The sequence below is a fragment of the Amblyomma americanum genome, chromosome 3, assembly GCF_052857255.1.
Source record: "Amblyomma americanum isolate KBUSLIRL-KWMA chromosome 3, ASM5285725v1, whole genome shotgun sequence".
NCBI lineage: Eukaryota > Metazoa > Arthropoda > Arachnida > Ixodida > Ixodidae > Amblyomma > Amblyomma americanum.
In genome coordinates, this window is record NC_135499.1 from 138,815,505 (window position 1) to 138,841,125 (window position 25,621).

At 45.7% G+C, this 25,621-nt stretch overlaps 1 protein-coding gene across 1 annotated transcript; it reads left to right on the forward strand.

Moving 5' to 3' along the window:
* Nucleotides 1–31: 31 nt before the first annotated feature.
* On the forward strand, nt 32–24,577 carry LOC144123356 (polyamine deacetylase HDAC10-like; the record flags this gene model as incomplete). The annotated part of the gene is given in 14 exon segments (XM_077656199.1): nt 32–103; nt 2,999–3,129; nt 5,139–5,207; nt 9,285–9,411; nt 10,062–10,127; nt 10,397–10,456; nt 11,526–11,615; nt 19,565–19,617; nt 19,619–19,666; nt 20,273–20,340; nt 21,106–21,146; nt 22,110–22,235; nt 23,016–23,144; nt 24,475–24,577. Coding segments are annotated over 14 exon segments (1,116 nt in total), but the record flags the coding sequence as incomplete, so codon positions are not given.
* Nucleotides 24,578–25,621: the final 1,044 nt, after the last annotated feature.

Sequence of the window (25,621 nt, forward strand, 5' to 3'; positions counted from 1 at the left end):
AGGCGATACCAGCATGCCTCACTCTGCGCAGGACACGAACAAGGCAGCGCGGCTTGCCTGCGGTTGCCTGCTCCAGGTTGTCGACGCAGTACTCACCGGAAAAGTGAGCCCAACTATTCTCTATTTCTGTACCCTTAACCAGAGAAGACTTTTTGCAAGAAAGCCTGAAGTCTTCAAAAATGAAGGGAGAGATCGGTGCATAGCCTTTCACATTCGCTCCTATCCCTGACGGCGATGCTTTACGCTGCTAATTTCACATTCATGCGCACACTAAACGTCGTCTACGGAAGTACGTAGAAGACGGAAGAGCGAAAAGTCCCATTTCATTTAAAAAAAGCGCACTGCGAGCGCCATGCGTATGCTTTGCGCCTATTGCTGAAGAACGACGTTTTCCGTTCAGTTTTCACTGTTGTCGAAGAGGTCGACAGGCTGACCCACTCCTTGTCCGCATGTTAGGCTTCAATCCCCTTGTGGTTTTCCCTTGAGTCTGCTGGCTTCCTCGATATCTGCTCACCTAACGTTCGTGACGTTCGCCAGTGTGATAACAAAAAAAAAAATTGGCGGTCGTTTAGCTCTGGTTAAACCTGGAGTGATGCGATAGCTACAGCTGGCCGAGTGGAACTTGGTCACGTGGCCAACCACGTGACGAACCACGTGATCAGCCACGGCGCCGTGCCGCCGGCAGCTGCTCCGCACCACGTGACCAACCACGTGACAGCGTGGCGGCACAGCCACACGGTGGCGCGCCGCCACGCTTAAGGCTCGAAATGCTGCCGTAATTTAGCTATCGCTACAAAAACACGAATCAGTAGTCGATTTATGTGAGACTCGTCGAAACAGTTGAACCCGAGCAATCTCTGAGCTTGCGGACATCTATCTCGAGAGCTTTAGCGCCTACCTCATCAGGACATTCTTCATTTCTTCATTATACGCATTGCTTTAAGCGACACGTATTGGCACGTAAAATATAACTGTGCACTCGAAACTTCAATTTAGCAAACTATAATAGAACTAAGTATTTGTTCAAGAAGTGGTGTACTGTTATAATTTTATCTTTTGTGCGTTTTATGAAGTCGTACGTCATCAGCAAATTATCTAATGTTGGAAAGTTTTATTTAAAATACTTACTACATATATATTAGCCTAGGCCGGATTTAAACTAAAAGATGGGTTTTCAGTGGGATTCCCCTAGTCAGCTATAGCGGTTTAAGAAACTCCGTAACATTAAATTGATATTTTTTTTCAACGAAAAAGCTTTGCCATTCTAGAAGCTTTTAAACCCCTCTAGATGGAAGCCACGAAGCGTTGTGAGAGCGCGAGGTACAGACCGGCCGTGTGCATAGACAACGGCTACTTGCCGCGCGCTGTTTGCCCACCACGACATGGTAGACCACCGACATTCTAAACTGCCGGCGCCATCAGATTCTGAACTGGTTGGATTTTGAGTGTCCTTTCTTCTTTTTGACTGGGGAAAAGGAAGATAGATACAAAATCTACCGCATTATAAAATGGGCTCCACGGTAGCGACCTACGACGTCATGCCAATTGGCAACGTGTTCAGCGTCAACAGCGTGGATAGCGTTGACAGCGTGAATGCCCGAACGCATTCACTTTTCTTGAACATGTGTAGCGCGTTATTCACACCAAATGTACAACCAACTAGCCCACATATCTGCCTTGCTAACATTTAATAATTGAGTCATTAAGCAGCACAGTGATAGCAATATTCCGCCGTGCGCAGCGTTATACACCGACAAGTTTTTCGATCATAAGTGCGACGCCCAGTATCCCTGCTTTATTATCAGTATTCTTGCCATATACCTTGCATCTATATACTCGATGGGTGCAGTTACTTCGGGGCACTACAGCACGTTCAGCGTGTGCGTCATTCAGTCATTCCTCTTTTTATCTTACGCGTGTGTTGGTACATGCACGTCTTTAGCATTTCAATAACATAATTGGCTTGCCCCTATGTTCTGTTTTAAACATTATGCATATCAAGCTGAAAAAGGCTTTGGGTTAATCCAAACAGTAGAGCGCTAAATGTAACTGCATGCAAAGGGAACTGTTCGTGGCTGCTCGCTCAGCTCTGCCGTATTACTGCAGTGGTTTGCACGTCCGCTTGTCTTCGTTACATGGCGGTAGAAAGCCGTAATTCTGAACGGATTGCACGCAGCCCTTGACCGTGCGTTTGCGACATTATCTTCATTGCTGCCATATTAAAGATACTAGCTGTTCGGCCATGGCGGGTCGTTAACGATTATTTCCAGAGAGAGTGTTTCGAACTGGGATGTACGTCACAGGACGTGTACCTTGTTAGAGAGATAATGATCCAAATTATTATCGACATTCGCGCTGTCTCGCCTCTCTGCGATATTTAATATATGTGTGGAGTATGAGAGCACCTCGTACTGCGGTTAATTTAGTCGGCCCTAATTGACGTAGAGAAAGCACTGCATGGGCAAAGAGTTGGCGCTCTTGGAAAAGCTCTTCGTAAACCGGTGCCCTGTATGGAGGAATTGCGTCCGGCAGTACGGATCTGTACGGGCTAGCCATTCACTCCCTAACCAAGAGAATCTCAACACCATCGGTAAACCATCGTGGGAGATTTCACTTCGAGCTCCGCAAAATCTCATACCCACGCCCATGTTCTCGTTGCATTTACATTATGAACTCAGTTTCTTTCCTCTCTCCTCTGCCGTTCCTTTTATCCTCTTTCCCATCAGTTACGGTAACCCCTGGTTAACCTGCCTGCCTTTCCTCCTTTCTCCTCTCTCTCTTCTCACGTGATATGATGAACATAAATAGAGAGATTTAATGGAACAAAACAAGCGTGCTGTTGTGCGTCACATGACGCGGAGACGTTATGTTGCGTCAGGTGTCAGCAAAAAATTTGTAACATGGATTGCAACACACCAAGCGCAAGATAAGGTCTCAGATAGCAAGAACTCCACCGCATTGCATAGTACGCGAAAGTTTTCTGGACGCGCACACTCAGTGCAGGAACGGCATGGCCCTGACCCGCCCCCCGGGACACCACTCGGACAAGGACACTGTGTCCGGCTTCTGCATCTTCAACAACGCCGCCGTCGCCGCCCGGTACGCCATGCAGCGGTACGGCCTCAAGAGGTACGCGCTCCTTTCGGTCCGAAAAGTGCTCGGCAGGTTCTTTAAGAAAAGTGTTGAAAAGGTTTTAGCTTTTCTGCTGTAGCATTCTTTAACAGAATTGATTTTATTCTAGTTGCATGCAAAGGAAAGCCTGCAGTGTCCTTTTTCGTAAGACCACATAAGGTTCCGATATTCTGCCGACCAGTGGCCGTGCACTTTCACCACTGGTGCATAATTGTCTACATGTTTTTTCTTTCAAGCGATGTTTATTGCCATGACATGGTCATATTGACATGAAATGACATATTGCCATGACATGGTCAATTTCATGACATGGTCAGTGACCGCATTCCTTTTTCTTGTTTATTGTCTCATGGCATAAAGGTTATGAAATGAGAGATGAGCAAGATGCTTAAATAAATGAAAAACGGTAGGCTGATCTAATTAAATCAAGTAGTGAACGATGATATGGACCCTGTGTCCAGGCAACATAGGAATACATGTCGTCGTAGAAGAATCGCCTCAGAATATAGCTCTACCTCATTTGCAGGCTTGCGAGGCACGCACTTCCCCCAACTGTTTTCTATAATGTAAAAACAGACAGCTACGTTAGTACTTCGCAACGATCTTTTTCGCCCTCTTTATGTTTACACAAAAGCACGAGTGTTTTTTTCGCATTTGCTCAGCGAGTGAAAGAAAACCATTGGTTGAAAATGCGCTCAAGGGTTGGAAATAGTCGTACGTCACCGAGAAAAAATAATATAATAGAAAAGACTTGTCAATTGGTATAAGCTCAGGCGGAGGGCCGTATGCATAAAACTTGTACTAAACGGTCTACAACGTCACATAAGGACGGGTGTGTGGAAAAAAAAAATAGGGACGACCGGCTGCATTAATGCGAAGGAAATACGATAGTAATTTTCTTTCATTCACCAATCTGTTCCAGTTATTACTCTGTTCTAATTGTGATTTTACTTTCTTTCACCCTCAATCTATTCAGACTCTAATTCTATTCCTATTACATTTCTATTCGTAATCGCTTCCTTTCTTTTTTTATCCTATTCAAATTTTACTTCTATTCTGATTACTTTCACTATTCTTGCTCTACTTTCATTCTATTCGTATTCTTATTCACAATTACAACTACTTCTAATTACACATCTACAACTACTTCATATGCGCACCTAAACCTATTACTACTGATTCTCTGTACTTGAATATGCTAATTGTTCATACTAATTACAAATTACATGGTAATTACAACCCATTAATTAACACTGATTACAACATTACACTTACTACTATACCACTTTAACTATACTCGCACTGCTATCACCTTCAATCCTCTTCTAGACATCCTCGACTGCTTTCAGACCTAGGTTTCTCAGAAGAAAACAACGCCGGATAGTTTTCGCCTTCATGGCACGCATAATGCTATCGTATTAAAACACTTGTGTCGCATCTTGATGGGTAAAAATTTCTCGTATCGTGTTTTCCAAACTTTACCGTGGCACTGGTCCTCCTAAAGAATGACAAGGCTACTTACTCCACGTGGTAAGAGACCACATCAACTTCATGGCTAGGTTGCAACGCGGGCAATTAAACGTCTCAACCTGTAATGAAAATGGTCTTCTTGGAAATAACCGTGCTACTGCACTCACTTTTCTACGTCAGAAGCGCGCTGATAAACTTAAAACTGTTTTTTATTCTATTTATTTTTACGCGGGAATCTCTCGCTTTCTGGAGACGTGCATCTTCCATTGCACGCCCTGAGGGCAACGAAATGCCGACCTGGCGGGGGGGGGGGGGGGGGGGGGGGGGGGGTCAAAGTTGGCATAAATACTGAAACGTTGTGAGGGGAAGCAGGCTGTCAGTAAAAGCCACGTAAAAACCAGTAAAGCCACTTGCCCCAGTCGTACAAGAGACCCGCTCAAATCGTTATGTGTTGAGGATTGTCAGCGCTTTAATCGTGCTATAGTATATCTGTACGTACTACGCAGCCTTTTATTAATCGCGATTTGCTCTTGCAGGATCCTCATCTTCGACTGGGACGTTCACCACGGAAACGGAACACAAGAAATCTTCTATGATAGCAACTCGTGAGTGATTCAACTTACGCACAGGTTGGTTTAGGGTTGCTGTAACAGGTGAAACGATCTAATCACAAACGAAATGTCGATTTTCGTGTATACAGGCTTCTACATGGAAGTTAAAAGTGCTATTATATGCGACTGACTCCAAAGGACATTGATGGGTCAGAAAATCTAGAAAGTCCAAATTTTTGTAAAACGACCTCAGTCACAGCCGTGTCAAGTAATATGTGAGGAAGAGAACAAAAAATAGTTTATGAAAAGGAGTTAATAGCTCCTGCCATTAATGTAAGTGTTTACCTTTCTATCATTATTGGCTAATTATTATATCTTATTATCATTTGGCTAGTAACTGCTGCTATTAAGAAAACCGGTATTATAGCAGCATCAGCGAATAAAGAACGACAGAAAAAATATAACGGTAAAGATTTCCAGCGGGATATTCTCCATAGAGTTAATAATTTTAAAGGTACGCAAGCACAGCCTCTATACATGCGCTGCGCGCATGATAGCTTTAGTACTTATGTGCCACTAAACAGAACGCAACCCGACACCCTCTCTACCTTCAATTTCAAGGTATTTATTTACTCACTCATTACTCGGAAGTGGTAGCATGAGCCGCCGTGGTGGCTCAGTGGTTATGGCGCTCGGCTGCTGGCTCGAAAGACGCGGGTTCGATCCAGGCCGTGGCGGTCGAATTTCGATGGACGCGAAATTCTAGAGGACCGTGTACTGGGCGATGTCAGTGCATGTTAAATAACCCCAGGCGGTCGAATTTTCCGGAGCCCTTCACTACGGCGTCCCTCATAGTCGCTTTGGGACGTTAAACCCCCATAGACTAGACTAGAAGTGGTAACATGCATCACATTATTTTCAATGTGAAATTGAAATTCATGAACATATTGATTCAGTTCACCGTTCATTCTGCCATGAAATGTATATACCTTTTTTTTTTCTAGTGTCTTGTCTCGCCCATGTGTGCAACGACAATAAGCTTTGTGTACAAAAGTCGGTCGTTACTGCTTAATTTTACCTTGAGAGGGCATAGATGTTTCTATTTTTTGTATTCTTGCCTCCTAAATTGGTCGCAACAGGACGAGCTTAACTGAAACATGAGCGCAAATTTTGGATCTGTTGTGCTATAATCTCTTTTGTCTACTTATGACAGTGACGTCGTTCGCCATATCTACAGCGAGAACATGTTCTCAATATTCCTGACAGCATTAGAAGAACCGAAATGAACAAAGTAAACATACAGAACACGGAAACGCATATGTAACTTGGATACTAGTATTGAATACCACCGAAATTCATTTGTTGTACTTTGTCTATATTTACTTTCATTACAAGAGATAATTTCTGCCCAACTACTAGAAATAGGCAAGCGGTTAGAAGTCATTACTAGTAGTTAGTTTATAATGCATTTCTCTGGTGATAGATGACTCAGTCGTACCTCCTTTCCCAACTAGCGCAGTTTCCTTCTAAGTGCACCAATATAATTTTGGCTCGAAGAAGCAGAGCACCGTCATTCGTTCTCTACATTTAAAAAGCCCTTACTCGCACGAACTCGCAAATCGCTCTGAAATCATGTCCTTCGGCCTGTTTAATACCTCCTTTCAAAATCATTGGTTCAATAACCAATTCGCTTGCCAAAAACCGGCAAAAAAAATAAAATGAAGAAGTATCCTGTTTGCGTAATCAGCGCCCGGGCACGCCAAAAAAAAAATTCTAATCACTGCCCTCTCGAAAACTTCAGTTCTCACTTTGTCTCTCTTTTTCCGTTCTCGGAATACACAGCGGATTTCCTGGAATCAATAACAGCTTCTCGGAAATCGCGGCACTCGAGCGTCCGTGAAGTTCGATTTTTGGTGTATCGTCTTCCCCGGTCCTTCGATTTCTTTCCGAAGTCTGGCTCTTTGTTCCAGTTTACAATGGGCAGCACGTTAGGCATTTCTTACCAGCCACATGCGTTCTTTTATAATCTCAATCTTTGTGCCGTCACGGCACGCTGGTTGGACCGAATTTGCTTGCATTCGCTGTAATCGCGGTCGTTATTGCACGGACTCCACTATACCTGCTTCGAGGATTCTCGAAAACTGGCGCTGCTAAATGCGGCCTTTGGAATTCAAGGGACACACAATGTGTACTCGCTGTGGATCTGTTGTGGTGCAAACGGTGCGGATTTGTTTTAAAGCGCCGCTCTTGGGTGCCTGTTCCTGGCACCTCCTGTCGGCGTAACGGTCAGGGCTGTAGCAAAACGAAGATGGGCGGACTCGTCAGAGCAGCACCCCGATGCCTGACGCGATTCGGTGCGCTCTCTTGATCAGCAGTTTCTGGCCGCTGGGGTCCGAGCTTGACAGGGTAGCCTCCTGGCAGGAGAACGAAGGGTGGGAGGGTAAAGCGGGCGAGGACGCCGCAGCCGGGCAAAGGTTGCAGCGCGCCGCTGTGAACCAGTGAGCAGTGTTAATTCTGTGTGATTGTTTAGAGGCATTGCGCGATAAAGCGACAATGCTTTGAATTGTTCAAGTTTTCTGCCTAAAAAAACAGCTAAATAAGCTGCGCTCAAATTTCGCATTAGGCAGTGCCGTCATCATCGGTCAATTTTTTTTTTTAGAATTAGCAAAAAGAAAAAAAAGGAATGCGTAAGAACATTATTACGATTATTTTTTTGTGCCGAGCATGATTATGCATGCGTCCGGCAGGCACACAGGCAAGCAGGAAGGCCTGGGTCTCCGCCTCACATGCTGCTTCAGGAGGGTTATGAGGGATGACACGTGCACATGTTGTTCGCAGTGTGTAGATTAGCCTCCGAGAAAAGCCAGCAGTAGTGCGTTTGTCGTGTCCCAATAGAAAAGCGATGACCGCTTATAAGGACATTTTATGAGTCCACGCAACAGTCCCAGCGCAACAGTAAAAATCTTACGTGAATGCGCCAGCCGGCTGCAGATGCATATGACGCGCTCGGAGTGCACCCGCACATAGCATTCCGGGTACATCGGCTTCCTGGAATGGCGAATTTAAAAATGAAGAGTTCTGTGTAAGCAAAGTTAAGACGAATTCGGTGCATACGAGCACTACCCCGCCTGCATATTAGCATTGAATGACTATGATATTAGTGATGCGGGCGATGTATTTTTCCTACAGTCCGTCTGTGAAGGTACTGCGTCACGCCGAAGTCACTGAACCACCATAGCAGAGAGGCTTGCATTGTAGATGTGCATTTCACCGCACGATGCAGGACGCGGAGAAGTTAAATCATCAAGGCATACTCATCAAATAACTATTCCAGCAGCGTTGCCAAGGAACTTGTGCACTAAGGCGAGATCGCGATTGCACGAATGAAGGGAAGAGAGCGTCAAAAAAGGGAATTTTTCACAAACAACAGAGCGACGCCATAGGTGATGTGGCTGGATATCGCCTCAAAGATATATCACAATGGTAAGATTAAGCGTACAATATTTGCCTGTATTTTCTTATTAGCTCGTGTCTTTCTAATTTAATACTATTTTTTTGCACTGTTTTGGCTTGTGCTGTCTTGTTAGGGCGCTGTACTCAGATCAGTGAAATATATATGGCTAACCTCCGTGCAGAAAGCATAGAGCGACGAACAACAATTGCAAAGCCCTAATGCGTTTTCTTAGGCTACGCAGGTATATTATAGAACCACCGTGAATAATGAAAATTTTTCTTAATGAGAAGCGAAGAATGATGCTCATTAGCTATCGCGGATGGCGTAAAATACGGTTAAAAATGAGATATTAAGCGTGCCCTGAACAGCGACGCGATTGGTCTACTTTTGCTTGAAACTGCCTGTTTTTTTTTTCTCCCTCGCACTGTCAAAGCAGCAAAGAGGCGAATGTGCAAATAAATCAGGCATGCAACTTGAGAACGGCTTCTTGACGTCATGAATATTGAGGTGGACATGCCACGGAGATCCCAAGGACGTTCAGTGAATGATTCACCTCTTGATTGCCACACTGCCGCAAGGATGGTGCCAGCCACTAAAGAACCGGATTTTCGGCGTTTTAATCTCGCGACTGGATAAACAAAACTGATTTCCTTTTTTTTCTGTTTTGACGCTGACAGAGTGCTGTACATATCCATCCACCGATACTCGAAGGAGAAGATTTTCCCGAAGTTGGAAATTGCCGATGCGACGTACATCGGCAGCAGAGCCGGGAAAGGGTACAATATCAACATACCATGGACCAAGGTGCGTGCGCTGCGCGTGCATCTATGCCCGTCCATTCAAGCAGAGAGATTCTGTCGATTCCAATCCGAGATGAATCTACGACTGAGCGCTCTTGTCTTCATGTTTTCTGAAGGCATAGATCATTGTCTCCAATCAATCAATCAATCAATCAATCAATCAATCAATCAATCAATCAATCAATCAATCAATCAATCAATCAATCAATCAATCGATCAATCGATCAATCAATCAATCAATCAAAAGATCGATCAAGCACCCAAGACACCAATCAATCAATCAATCGATAAAATCAATCAATCAATCAATCAATCAATCAATCAGTACTTTATTATCTCTGAGTCTTACAAATTATAGCGGATATATAATGTATTCTCATGTCAATTTCTTTAGAACTTCAGCACAAATATGGCCATCGTAGGCTAAAGCAAATAAGTTTCTTTACCATACCAATAAGCATCCGCAAAGTGCAGCTGTCTGATACAGTTTATTAACGTATGCCCCAGCGTCACCAATAGGATCCGCAAAACGGTTGTAGCGCAACAGACGCCCTTAGGAACCCGTCTTTGATGGATTACACTTTGACTGCCACCATTACTATCAGTTCGAAAATCATGGGTCATATGCAGCGTGTTATTTCCTTTTTTTTTCAGCCAGCCATGACTGATGCAGACTACTTAACAGCCATGTATCAACTCGTTATGCCTGTCGCGGCAGAGGTGAGGGCTGAACAAATGTCATTGATCTGACTTATTTTTACCATCCAGTGCACATGTCACAAGGGAGGACATTCAAGGCTCTTTTATTTAGTCTACTTCGATTATAATTACTTTTTTCGGCTAAGGTGACACACTAACTGGTACCAGGAGCTGAAGGAAACCAATTTTGAGCAGCAAGAACAAAAAATATACATGGTCTATGGCGAACGATACCATCATACCTTTTTCCACTATAGATCTTTCTCTGTTTTTTCCCTGCTTTGTTCCAGTTCGACCCGGAGCTGGTGATCGTCTCCGCTGGCTTTGACTCGGCAAAAGGAGACATACTAGTGAGTTCTTCAGTGCAGCGTTACATTCTGTTCAGCAGCTTTCGCATTTTGGCAAAAAGTGGAAGTATGGTAACGGGAACAGTATGAATAAAAAGCGACAAGAAAAAAATGGGAGGATGTTTAAAAATTTATGACCACACGCTTAAGCACAACGCTCTTGAGTCTACCTACAGTGATGCGTCTTCCAATGACTATAGACCTTTCTTTGCTATCTCATTCGGTCTTACAGAGCGGCTCCATGGAATGAAACCGGACTGGAGGAGAGCAAATAGCTAGATACTGCGCGGTTTTCATTTCTGGCTTTACTGAAATGGAAAGTTTTGCACTTACTGAATGAAGTAAAAAAAGAAATTGGGAGGGGAAAAGGGGGTTATGAACCTCTGGGTCGTCGGCATGGTGATGGAAAGAAATTTTTGTTAGTTTTCATCAGCGGTTATTCTTAGTATCCGTTGCATTGCGTTTATGGTATCAGCGCGCGTTCACAGAGGCGCAGTGCGGTCAATTCACGGATTTCGTAAGCCTTAGCAGACTGTGCCTTCCATTTGTTGTTTTTTTGGGTGCACATACCGACACATATAAGCTGCGCGCCGGGAATTCCTTAATAATTCCTTGAAGGACTAACAAAAATACTAATAATGTTCGAGGGCAATGTAAGTCGTTTGTAACGCCAAATACAAAGATATACGACTCATAACAGAAAGAAAGCAGAAGAAAAAGTATCAGGAGTTTATATCTCTTTTTTGCTATTTTTTGCCGCGTTTTGTAAAAAAAAAAAGTCACACTCCCGCTGGATGAAATAGCAATAAAAAAGACGCACAAATTGGCCTGACAGAACTGCGCAACGGCGGACGGCGGCGTTTTTACTAATTAGCCGCGTTAAAACGTGAGCGCATTATTTATGAAACATCTGTCTTCCTCTGAAATCGGAAGGAGACCAACCTCGAAATTAAACGTCTAGACAACGCTTGCCCTGTACAGAGATGTATCGGATAAAAATGCTAATCGGCCATGCACTTCTTTCCAGCCCTGATTTTCAGCATACTGAGCGCGTATATTGACGTCGTTGCAGGGCGACTGTTGCGTCACACCTGCCGGCTATCAACAGATGACGTCACTTCTGAAGAACCTGGCCCACGGACGGCTAACCATCACGTTGGAGGTGAACCGTGTTCCTGAAAGTCAGCGCGCGATGCTTCGGTGTCGTTGCAGTGTTATACACTTGGTATAGGTGCAACCTGCAGACTACACTGCTCTGGTGGGCCTGTTAACGTCACTTCCCCCAGGCTGATGCCCGCGTCGTGGCCCCCCTTAGAGATGCCCGCATTCGATAACGCTTCGCTGTATGCCACGAGTCGTGGTGGAGCCTCGTACGGTGTCCCCCGACCTGACTCAAGCCCACTCCGCCCTGTCTAAAGCGAGCCCGACCTTCCTCGGCCAGGTATGTTGCGTACGTGCGGCGCCGGTCTGTCTGGCAACGCCCTTTCGCCCCTGTGCACTGCAGCAGGCTTGCACACAGAGGGGGGCTCTTCAAGGTCGCCAATGGTCACCTTTCTGGGGCCAGATGCACAAAGCTTCCCGTGCACGTCTTCGTATAGCTAGAGTAAGTTCGCGAATGGCCCGTGCGGTTTCTATTTGTAAGGCTTAGCATAGCAGAGGCGTAGAAGTATACCGACTAAGCTGGGGTGCTTACGGCTCATGCGCGCTGGCCAGGGTGCACACAAGTTGGGAGGCACCCAATGGGGAAGAGCAAGGTTTTTGCGTAACGGAGCGTGTGCACGTACACCGGGCCAGCCCGGTTGCTTTCTGCGCATGCTCAGTAGCCAAATGGGGACGTGCATCTAGCCGGTGCGCATGCCCAGGAAGGCAGTGAACGGGAAGGAAGGTGGTTATTTATTAACTAGTTTAACAAAAATGAACCGTAGGGGTAGCGAAATGGTTTCCTAGAGAAGGCAGGCGCAGCAGGGGAGCGACAGCCGGTCAGGTTTGGCCGGTGAGATTAGGAATTTTGCGGGGGTAAGGTGGCTGCAGCTGGTGCAGGAGAGGATTATTTGGAGGGATAGGGGTTTATCCTGAAATGAATGTAGTTAAGATGGTGATGGTAGTGATTATAATTCACACAAAAAATGTGTGCTCCGAATGATATCACGGAGAAAGTGGGGCCTTTGATTTTTGTGAGCAAGGACTGGGGCAGAGACGGAATTATAAATATTTTTCGGTTTTTTAAACGAAACAGCAGAGGAAACAACGAAATGAGCACGGCAGCTGCCCGGTATTTTTATGTTTCTCGGCTGAAACACGCTGTTAATGGAGCCCCTTCCGAAGACGGAAAATGCATGCACGGGCGCATACACCAGTCCGTGTATAGGATGGTGACCCGCTTCAGGTGGGCCAGTCGACGGGAATGTCAGATCACAATTTAAAGCGATAAACTTATTGACCAGATCGGGAACCCAGTGCCGTTATGTGATATTGAGTATAACACTGTATGCGCAGAGGAACACGAAGTGAGGGGTGTGAGAAATGAATTACGCGGCTGTGACTGCTACTGTATATTGAGTCAATCAAAATTTTGATTTGGGCAATGAGTTCTTTCTCTTAGGTTTTGAGGAAGGAGCGCAATCCAGAAATATAAGATGCAAAATAGGCAAAATGACGTACTACAGACAAAGGTAAAAAACAAATGTATGTTTGGGGGTTTAACATCCCAAAGTGAGACGTTTGCTATGAAGGACGGAGAGCTTCTGAATAATTTTAGACGCATTGCACAGCACACGGGCGTTTTTGCCTTTCGCCATCGACAGTCGGCCGCCGCAGCCGGGATTTAAATGGCGACCTTAGGCGATCAGCCGCAGAACGCCGAAGCCCCCTAAGCTCCCGCGGCAGTTAACTATAAGAAAGGCGTTGCTAGTCAGCGCCCCCCCCCCCCCCCCCCCCCCCCCCACCGTAAGTGTGCGCCTCGTTCGTCGGGGCTTTTAGAGCTGTTTGTTCAATACAAAATTGCAGGTAACGTGCCGTACCAGGATAACATGCCCAGTTTTAGAGCTATATGGGGTGTTTTAAATTATCTCAAACAGATTTTTGTTTTAAAGCCATGAAATATACGTCCATGGTGTCTGGTCGTGTGGCGAGCATTATTTACGTCCAAGAGCGCATTTAAAATACAAAGAATTAACCAATTAATGTTATAACGTCTCGTTTAAAACAAAATAGTCTGTTGCCAGATTGAAAGAAGTCAACTTCAAAAGTGACCCTTTTTTTTATTTTCGAATCGGGCAACGTGGTTAGACATACCGAGTGTGAAAAAGATGTTTTCGAACGTACTTTAAGTTTGCTTTTCCACATTGCACACTCATCAGATGGTGTCGTTGCATGTGGTGTTGTCACCAAATTAACCGCAGCATGATCTACATAAAAAAAAAAACAGTAGAAGTGCATAAGTATAAAATTCCAGCGACGCAATTCTATTCATCTGTAACACGAAAAAGCCAACCTGAGAGTTTTCAAAAGTGCATTTTTTTCTTTTCGATATCTCGAACCATATTTCAGACTCGGAAATTGTAAAAAGTGGCTCGCTTTCGATGTTGACGGCTTCCATTTTCCGATTATGGAAGAGAAAAAATTTTAAAGTTGATTCGTAAATTTTAGAATGAGTCGTCTTTTAGTCGTACTCTACCGGGGTAAACAATCCCCTCCTTGCCGTACAATCCACCTGCACAGTCGGCACGGACGCATCTTTCGCGGCTTTTAAAACAAAAATCTATAAAAAGCAATCTGAAGCTCCCTGTGTATGCTCCAACGCAGCGTTTATACGAAACGCTTCAGCATTCCGTCACTGTTCCACCGTTTCCATTACCGCACCTGTTTGACCACCAGATGTGAAGCGCACATCTGAGAGATGTTCTGTCCTCCACTGTATACTTGGCTCTCCAATTGGACTGACCACCCCAAGTGCGATTTTCTTTTCGAAAACGAAAGTAGCCGCGCTGTGCTCACAATACCATTTGTTGGGCGAGTTGGTGCACACGATGATCCATAACAGCGCGACAGACGGGACAGACAAGAGAGGACACAACACAGCGCTCTGTGTTGTGTCCCGTCTGTCGCGCTGTTATGGATTATTGTGCTCACAAATCGTCTGCGCTCAAGCGGTTGTGCTGATGCTGGCCTCGTCCATAAGCCCAGACCGAGCAAGGTCAAACCGAACCCGACATTTGTTGCGTTACTTTTGTGCCGTCCCATAGAAATTACCCGAGTAAGTGCAGATGCGTATTTTTGCTCCAAATCGATTTCGCCTCGTGAGCCTGCCTTGTCTGTAGCTTTCAGGAAACAAACTTCCCTGAACAACCTTCGTTCGTATGAAGCTCCGTCAAGGAGAGGAAAAAGATTCGAACCTGTTCGGGTGTTGCGTTATTTTTCCTGTGCTTAAATTAGCCTGGCTCCCACAAAGCATTTCTTCGAAGGCACTGAAACCGCTCTTTGAGGAAATTTTCATACATTGTTATTCTCCGACACGGAAAACAATGCTTCTAATTACCTCGGCTGTTCGACATCAAAAGCGACTGCACTAATCTTTGGCAACAGCCAGAGCAATTCATTAAGCCTTTGGAGGCCAAGTCACCGCTGCTACAGAACTTGAGTTCGTCAACTGAGTTGGGAAAAAAAAGATTTGAACACAAGCAGAAAAAGAAAGGAAAAAGAGTTGGGCAAGAAACAGGCACCGAACGATTACTAGGAATGGAATCAGACACCCGTGAACGATGCAACCCTAGAAAAAATTGCAAGCATTGCTCTGTAACATTTGAAAAATCTCGGAAAAAAAAAACAAGGTGACAAACATGCCATTATTGATGTTCAGAGGGGACGCTGAACACGTAATTTTAAACATTTAATGAGAGGGTTGTAAAGTGTTATTACGTTTCTTTTTTTTTACTGTTTAAGGAATTGCCTTTCGGCTACCCACACAGGAGATTTATGTGCCTAGGTGTCCGAACCTGTATCGTCTTTATATATTGACCAAATTCCGCGTTGGGCGCCGCAGTTATTATTTTCTGTGTTACCCTTGGAAGCTATAGGGGAGCACAAGCCAGTGTTTTCTTCGCATGCTGCTATAGATAACGTCGATCCATTTAGTATCGGAACAAACAAGGCAGCCTTCACTTGCACGCTCAAAGCCCCGAAACGATCGAACTTAGCAGCACGGAAAAGCTTTACAGTGGTTATATTGACAGTTTAATAGCGGTTATATAGGCTTCACCGCAAAACAAGCGCGAAAAACAAAGAAAAAATGCGCAGTGTGGCGTGTTGTTAAGAACACGCTTGTTGAGTTCGTATATGGCGCGCTGATCGAGCCTGTTGCTAGGAGCCTTGTTTATCGGATGCTAGCTCTCCAATATGTGTACGCTGCAAGGAACGTGCAGCATGCGCACAAGTTAGAGGAAGCATGGCCAGCATTTCTGCTTAGGCGCTTGGGAAGGGAAATTAAAAAGAGAGAGAGAGAGAGAGAGACAAAATAAAACACACAAATAAGCGGAGATGATCCTAGTTCTAATTTTGTTTCGCTTATGTATGAAGTGAGCTTAAAGCCAGCATCGATCGCGGCATCGGCAATAGTGGGTGTGCGCCTAATGACACAAGGAACAGAGGGCAAGTTTCGTGGCCGGAATTTTTGATCAGCGTTCGCTCGCAGCATTTTACCGAGTGTCGCTGCGCTGACACAATATACGTATGGCGTAGGCGAGGAGCTCGATCGAAGGTATACACTTTCCAGGGTGCATGGTTTCGTCGGTGGTTCTGGGCCTTGCGCATCAGCTATGAAGGCTCTGCGGGTGAACTTAAATGCCAAAGTCTTTGCTGCTTTTACTTTTCGACTAGGCGAAATAAGCTTTTTGTCGCTGGGGTAGAAACGCGTTGTCATCAGGGTTTTGTAAGCGATTTCATGCGTTTGGTGGCTCTGACCAGAAAGCGTAAGGCCTCATGTTCAGGACTGCTATGAAACCGGCTGCTAACAGCAGCAAAAGGTAGGAAGCGGAGCTCACAAAAACAAGCTTACATTTTTTTTTTTTACAAACTCTCCTAACATAACCCACTACCAGCTTTAACGCCCGCTAACAAAGGGACAGAATGGCAGCTAGTTGATCGCCTTTCCAAGGGCGCGGGGGGGGGGGGGGGGGGGACTAAGCTGGAGACGTAGAGTTTTACGTGCTGACTTGTAAACGTTCATCGGCTAGGTGTGTTGAACAGTTGGGCAGATTTTCACACCAAGCCTAGTCCAATAGTCCTTAGATTCTCGGCTGAGCAAACTTCAGAGTGAAACTTTAATTATGCACCGAATATTTACCCTTCATTCGGTTTCCTTTATGGTTCATGGGGTTTTACGTCCCTAAGGTCATCAGGGACGCCATAGTGAAGGGCTCCGAAAATTTCGGCCACCTGGGGTTCTTTAACGTGCACTGACATCGAATAGTACGCGGGCGCTGTTTGTGTTTCTCCTCCATCGAAACGCGGCCGCCGCGGCCGGGTTCGCCCCCCGAGTACTCCGGATCAGTAGCCGAGTGCTGTAACAACTGAGCCACAGCGACGGGAGAGGGCATGGGGCAAGGAATGGGAGGAAGTGAGTGAAGTGCAACATGAGAGAGGAGGAAGCACCGCCAAAACTGCGGAGGGGAGAGGAGGGCACTCCACGCACACGTGCCTCGCACTACCTTCGTAGTCTTAGATAAGGCGCTCCCACCCGCAGTCACGTGACCACGCCGTGCACGCAGCCCGTGCCTCGCACCTCGTGTGGCCTTTCGGGCGTCATTGCCCCTACGGGAGCCAGAGATGCGCGTAAGTGCGCCAAGCTGTCACCGAAAGCGACCCAGTTGTCAGCAAAGACTCCACAGCTACTTCTGGCGCAGCGGTTATATCGGCTACTTCCTTTAATAGAGTTTGCTCCTCCTCCGGCTCCCTCATACGGCTCAATTTGCCTGTCTAACTCGCCTTATGGGGGAAAAAATCGTCTGTGGTGAGTGGGATATCTGCTAGAAGCAAACGTATTGGACGAAGATCTATCTCAACAAGTTGTTAACGGAGCACCCGCGTTCAGGTTGCGTGGCGCCATCTGTTGTAAACGGCAGAGGATACAAATACGTCGTTTCGAAAATGAGCAGATATGTGGTGGAAACAGTGGTCTAGACACAAAAGCAGTTTTTAAGGAATACGCCCTCATGGTAAAAAAAAAATGTGGATTAGCCCAGCTAATCCAGGATATACCGAGCGAAAGCGAGATTGAGGTCTCCAGTGGCCCACGGAGCCGGTTGTGCGCCTTTCCTTTCCTGAAAATGAACGGTCTTTGCAAAGTTGTCAACGCCAAATGAACTCTATGAACGCCGTCGGCTCACTTGTTTCATTTGGCTTTTGAGGAAAGGAAATGGCACAGTAAACCGTCTCACATATCTCGGTGGACGCCCGATACGCGCCGTAAAGGAAGGGATAAAGGAAAAAAAGAGGAAAGAGAAAACTGAAAATCGAAAGTTGGATTTTGAGGATCAGTGGTTAGGGCGCCTCGACTACTGATCCGGAGTTCCCGGGTTCGAACCCGACCGCGGCGGCTGCGTTTTTATGGAGGCAAAACGCTAAGGCGCCCGTGTGCTGTGCGATGTCAGTGCACGTTAAAGATCCCCAGGTGGTCGAAATTATTCCGGAGCCCTCCACTAAGGCACCTAATTCTTCCTTTCTTCTTTCACTCCCTCTCTTACCCTTCCCTTACGGCGCGGTTCAGGTGTCCAACGATATATGAGACAGATACTGCGCCATTTCCTTTCCCCCAAAAACCAACTATTATTATTATTTTGAGGAAAGGCGCGACGCTGCGCAGCGGCGGAACACCCGTGGCTCGGTGCTACTAGTGGCGCATGCGCACTAGTGACTAGGGAGCGAGAGAAAGAAACTGCGCCGTGCGTGACGTCACTTGTGCTCCGACATACGCCGGCTCGCGCGAAGCTCGGTGTTGACTAGCGTAGTGAAGCTTTTCGCTTCAAATGCGGCTAAGCGGCGGTTGTCGACCAGAGACGTGGGGTGAAAAGAGTGGCGACAGGATTGGATCCTGGACTGGATCACCCCACCCGTTACCGTTTAGGGGGAAGCCTAATCCTAGCGCATACTATGCGGCATTAATTACACTATTCGTCTGCGACTTTTTTTTCCATATCGGCTCCCCTACGCCAAACCCGAGATCGAATCTGAAAACTCGTGCACAGCAGCAGCGTGCCGTACTCACCAAGTCACCACGCCTAGTATACCAACCGATTGTGGAGGCTGACTGCATTGATTGAGCGAGGGCTTCCCGGTCAATTTAAACGCGGGAGCTGCGAAAATGCCACATATTGACCACAACTGCCCCGTCTCACTCTATGTTCTGTTCAATGGGAAATAAAATGATATGCTGTCCTGTAATTATTTACTAATCTAGAATAAAAACCTGCGAGCGCACGCACATGCCAATACACGGATGCGCGCAAGCAGTACAGGAAGTAGCGGAGAACTGTTAGGGTGCACGTCCAAGGATGGTACACCCTAGTAACACAGGCACATCTTGTTCTGCTACACCGCCTGCGCACCACCACATCCCGTGGTTCTAAGCAAGTTACGCGTCTTCGCCTGGCTCTACATCGGCAGTGCACGCATAGAACTGCTTTCTGTTGTCTGTCTTGTGATATTGTGCTATGCTTCCGTCCTGCCATATTCATTCGTGTCTATATTCGTGAGACCATGCGACGCGTGCAGTGCGTTGTATTCGTCAAAGCTTTGCAAGGGCAGGATAAAGCGAAGACGTTGCGCTCCCATTTTTCTCCCATAAGGCGATTGTTGTGTGCTCGCATTTATGAGAAACCAATGCGTTCCGATGCACGGCGCAACACACGCGAGCTCGGCATTGCAAGCAGCCTGACTCTTCCTGTCGGAAGTCAGATTTGAGCGACTCTGCGGGATGGCACTGCTTCGTGATGTCCGTCCACTTGCTGTGTGTCACAGTTAGTATTGAGCTCAACTGTGTATACATAGTCGCAGTTTGCCTGAGCGAGGACGACCTCGCGCATGCTTATGTCTCCTCCTCATCTCTGCACGCAACAGGGCGGCTACAACGTAGATGCTTTGGCCGAGTCCCTGGCAGCCTGCATGGAGACTGATGGACGAACCCTGCGGCCCCGTTCCCGACATGCGCCCTTCGTCGAGGTTCGTTTTGCTGCAGGCCCAGCGACGCCTTTGCGATGGAAGTGCAAATCATACAGACTTTCGCCGATTCTTAGACGCAACCTGTCGATGTGCCGTCTTAAAAATTGGGCCTAGTTCAAATTTGAATTCGCTTCGATTGCTGCAGCCACCGTGATCGTATACCTCGGGTTCGGAGTGTGTTCGACGGCCTTAAAAGTTCCTACTGACGCTCGTAGAGCTAAAAGGAAAGATACTAGGAGTAAAATACAGCTTCTCAAACGGATTAGCTTCAGAAAAGTGTACGCGCATGGTTCTCAAATTCATGTGAGACTCGTAAACGTTCGAAACGTATACTAACCCCTAAGCCTCCGAATTTATATCCTCCTTTACTCAAAAAGGAGTATTCTAGTACGCTGTTGTTCTATAAGTAGGGCTGTCTACATGTCAGAACAAAAAATACAAGCAACGCGCTCAAGGATAGAGTCAGAGTTTCTTTTTGTCTTTTTCTTTTGGACATCCGTCGTAACAGAGAATTGTAACGAACTGACTATATGCGTCATTTGAACTCCGGTTTGTTTCCTATTCTATTTTTAGACGTTTGACGAGAGCTTTCTCTGTCTCTTTCAGCGCCCTGCACTCGATCGCAAGGGCCAAGGCTGCAGTGTTGCCATATTGGAAGTGCCTCACTGAAGAACGTACGAAGCTTCTTTCCTTGAAAAATATTTTGTTCCTTTGTCTACTAGATATGAATGCCGTGGACTAATCGGGTAGGGGGCATAAGTACTTTAGCATGCTTGCTGACTCTGGCAGCTTCTTATGCGAGAATATGCGATCTTTCTTGTCAAACCCAACCAAGAATCTTGTGGCTTGCATGACCTTGAGGGTCATGGTTTCGAGCTCGTGGCGGCGCGAACAGATCAGCTTCGCTGACCACTGCACGAGAGCACTATGCTATCGCTGCAGCCAATCACGCCTCCTGTTAAACTGCAACACACTTTCGCGTTGTGTATTGCACATCGTATCTTCGTAAACATCCATCTGCGCCGCGGACAGATCAGATCAGCTTAAACTCGATCAAAGCTTAACCTGAGTCTAATATCGTCGCCAGACGCGCCGACGACCCATCCGAGCAAAATCATGAGCTAACCGTGGCTAAACACATGATTTCGCTCACCTGATCGCTTTTACTACGTTGAAACCGTACCACTTTTTTACGGGGTCTCGTAGTTTGACTCTGTGGAGTCATGTGGTTTGCCTATAAAGTCTGCGCCGTAATCATACACTTCGCTGTCATCAATGGTGTAAGACGGAAAACAGATTGAAAACAGAGTTTTTCTCCTCTGCTGCAACTGTTTCGTTACTTGTCTATCTTTTCTTCCCGTTTAAGGCATTCTTTTTTGCGTTGAAGGTTCTATTATTTTTCATGAAATCACGCTCTCGGGCATTCATTTTTTCAACAGCAACACCAATTGTTGTGGAGCCTGAAATAGACATCGAAACCGTAAGTTTAGCGTTGACCTTTCTTCTTTACTGCTATAGCTGAAGTGGAGCAAGTAATCCAAAAACCGTGACAGTTTTTGCTAGTAGGCGTTTAACCGTGCACAATAATGGTTTTGGAGCTATAAAAGCACAGTGGACGATAGAAGATATATTCCCATACTTCGTTATACCCAGCTGAATTCGAATGGCGTATATCAAACGTGTCTGCATACAGGCCTGGCAATGTTTTGTGAAAGTCGGATACGTCAGTTTAGCTTAACGAAATAACCCAACGCACCGCATGGGATCCAAGAAATTCGTAAAGCTTTGAGAAGGTTTAACGAGAAGTTCTAGTTGGAGATTTTGCGTCAATACGACGTGATAAGTGAAACCAACAACGCGATTAGGTGGCGCAAGTCACTGAAAAACAAGCGTATAACAATTCATCTCAAACCGCCGTCTGGTGTTTCTGAGGATTGACATTAGGATGTTCTAGCATGGTGGAGACGTACTCGCTCGAGCATTACCTAGATTACAGATGCCTGCTGCGCACGTGCCGTGGCACGTGCCAAATTCCAGCCAAATTCCAGCCAAATTCCAGCTGCATATGTGCTGTGGCCAAGTGAGGGCGCACACCTGCCATTGCGCGAATGCAGAAAGCGCTCGGCTGGCCTGTTGCATGTCGCGCTATGCTAAAACTCACTAACACCATGCGCATACAGTTATTGTGCCGAATGCGTTTACGAACGCAGAGCACCTGCTCTGTCGTTCGTGCTAGACAACCTCCATTTGATGAGCCCTGAAGACAAAAGCGTTATGCATGAATTCCCCAGCTGGCTGCCGTTTTGCGAGTCCGCATGGCAGGATTGGTGCCTACTTTCCGATAATTACTTTTTTCCCCAACAAGACCCGCCTAAGAAATGAAACAGAACTGCGTCACAATGGGGCGTAGTCCCTCTATAACACCACGTGCGTTGCTCTTCAGTGGCGGATACCCATGCTGCAATGCCCTCACGGTGACATGGTCAGCAGACTGCCCAAAGAGGGCCTCAACGAAGACGTGAAGTGCCTGGACGACTCCGGCAAGTGGATATGCCTCAAGTGTTTTCAGGTAGGCGCTGTGTTAAGAGTCTTGCTTCGTGCAAATAAAATGGAGTGAAAAGTTAATTACAGTCTTGGTACAATACATTTACCCTGTTATCAGAGTGCGCTACAAGGGCCTTTGCTCTGATTTCCTACTTGGAGATCAATGAGCAAGAAGTCGGTAAATTAAGGTAATGTTGCACACCTTTGGTCGATTGATTCCGGTTCGCAGGGTGGGTCGCTAAGCCTCCCGTTTGCCGTTAAGCCTCCAAATGGGGGGGGGCATTCGCGAACTTCGGGGGCCTTTCGAAAGGGCGAAGAATTATTTTCACTCAAATACAGAGGACAAGAACATTCTTCATGACCTCATCGGACTTTTGAAGACAACTGGCAAAGATTGCTTCACAGTTTCTTTTTCCTATAGTTTTTAAGGAGGGGAGGGGATAAAGAACTGGCCCTCCAAGGCCTGTGACGTGACCCTCCAAGCTGCGCTGCCTCGAAAGTTTTGATCAAATGCGCGCAGGCTAAAACCTGTGGTGTAAGCAAATGAGCGCTTTACTCAACAATTTGGTTTGAGTAACCGCGGGTCATCGCAATGGTTGGATCCAACAAAGGAGTAAGCCGGGCCAGTTGGTACATTCTTTGCATGGAAACAGCGCAGCAGACGGGACCAAGAAAGGAAGACACAAACACGGGCGCTGTGTTTGTGTCTTCCTTTCTTGGTACCGTCTGCTGCGCTGTTTCCATGCAATGCAATGGTTGGACTCCCGCTGCTAACTACTAGGTCGCGTCCTCCTGTACATGGCAGGTGCTGGAAGGTGAGCCCAACAGTGAGCCCCTGGTGGAGCACGCCGTGAAGAAGCAGCACTTCCTCATGGTCAACACGCACACGCTGACTGTGCGCTGCCACTCGTGCCGTAGCACAGTCCTTCACAAGGTAGGCCCCATCTGACCATAAGAGGCAAATGAAAATTTAGGCTTTTTTTACAGCTGTTTGCCAACAGGTGATGCAAGCATACCATCATGTTCTATGGCGCTTCATACTCACCGCGGTGGCTTAGCGGCTATTGCGTTCGGCTACTGAGTTTGAGTTCGCAGGTGCTATCCCAGCCACGGTGGGCATAGAGGCGAAATTCAGACATCCACGCACTGATATTTCTGTGCAAATTGATGAGCCTACGTGTTCAAAATAAATCCGAAACTTTCGTTCACGATATAAGCCGCGTTTACATGAATACGACAGAAGTCGACTCCCTACCACTTTTTGAAGGCAAGTGCAAAAACGTCGAGGAAGAGATTAGAGGACGAGTCATGCCTTTCCTTCTTAGAGCCTGCTTTTTCCCTCAAAAACTTTACGGGAGTCAACTTCTGTCGCATTCATGTAAACGCGGCTATAGATCCTACCTTACTGACGATAGCCATCGATGACACGCCAGATTAGGATTCTTATTCAAAATTAATTGTAAATGAACTGCCTTAGTATCGCAGTCTGTTGTTTCAGTATTACAACGATCTTCTTACTCGCTTCTATTTGCCGGAAGTGCGGCTGTATATCACCATTTCATTTCATTTGTTTTTCCCTTAAAGGCCCGACGGCATTACATAAATGGGGAGAAAAATCAATATTTTGTGACAAAACGAACGCATCAAGACAAAGAACCAATAATTAAGTAAAAGAAAACAATAAAAAATAATGTGCAGCAGTTAAATGATCTTGTGAGGGGTGTACAAAGCTAAGGGAAGTGCATGGAATCGGAACAAAAACAAAATTTATATATGAAACACTTGAGAAATACAACAACAAACACAACGCAAAAGGCGCGACATCATAAGAAAAGTCACAACATTCAGCTGTTTGAAGTGCCGAGATGAATATGGCGGAAAATATTTCCCTCATGAATTATTATCACCTTGATCATTGCATTACTACTACATTGTGTTAATGAGAAGGTATATCTCATGAGAGGAAAATAACAGTAAATATACCTAGCGGGTGGTCGACAGCTGATGACATCATGTATTTACGCCACACCGCACTAGCGCGCCATCTCTCGGAATGAGATATAACTGATAAGAATTACTCCTCATGTCAAACAAGTGCAGGATGTGCGGCAAAGAAAGAAACAAAACTACAGGAAATAAAAATTTTATTGCTACAACTATACATTCGCTCAGTATGATAAAGTTCATCGTTCGTGAGAATGTCTGTGAGTTTCATTTCCTGCAATTTTATTTGTTTTTTCTTTATTACTCTCTACTCTCTGCAGGAGTTCATCCCCGTGCTGGCACAGCTAAACAAGTAGAAAATGAAGAAACAAGTTACCTGCTTGCCAAGTTGTCGATTCCATACCCGCAGTTAATAAGCTATCATATATATATATATATATATATATATATATATATATATATATATATATATATATATATAATATATATATATATATATATATATATATATATATATATATATATATATACACACATATATATAAGGAGGTACTGACCGTGCCAAGATTTCTCCAACCATGTGTGCGACCAACCTAGTTATAGAAGTCTATGAGATTTTTATTTTATACTGTGAAAGGATGCAGAATAAAGATAATATTTACTTATACCATCGGTTTGGGCCGATGTTTCACAAAATCAACGAGCGCTTTTTTTTTGTGAAAAGTTGTAGACATTTGGATGGGTGTCGGAAGCAGAGATTTTTGTGACAAACCCGCAAATATCAACGACTGTTCATCTGATATGCGAAGAAGACGTTGCATGGGTAGTATAATATTTTCTTTTTGACCACTCTCTTTCGTTACATGTGCAGTACCAGAATGTCGCTCCCGAAATCTGAAATTGGTCAGATCGTCTAACGAAAAGCATGTTGATATTTCATTGTATACCGTACGACACATAAGGAAAAACACCTGATTGAGTAATTTTTATTACAACACATGCTCTCTTTCCAAGTCATTACTGTCACTGAGACATTGCTAAAAAAGGACGAAGATGTGCTCGTTCCAGGGTACACAATGATTTCATCCTCACGTGGTTCACATTCTCGAGGGGGCGGTGTTGCTCTTTTTATAAAAAACGGCCTACTATTTATCAGCCTTCCATCAGTCAGGGGCAGCTCATCTGAGTGGGAAGCGCTTTTTGTTCACCTTAAATACCAGTTTACTATAGGGGTTGTTTGGCGTCCTCTGAAATAAGAAATTTGGCTTTTTCGACTAGTTACGAGCACTGGAGGTGTTGCTTTGCCTGCATGCTTTCGTGAGCGCATACATTATTTTCGCACTATACAGCCAGATTTTGTCGAGCCACAGCGGCGAGGGCAATAATAATACGGCTCCTCTTTCTTCCCTTCTTCTTTCACTCCCTTCAGCCATTCTCTTACGGCGTGGTTAGGATGTCCACCGAGAT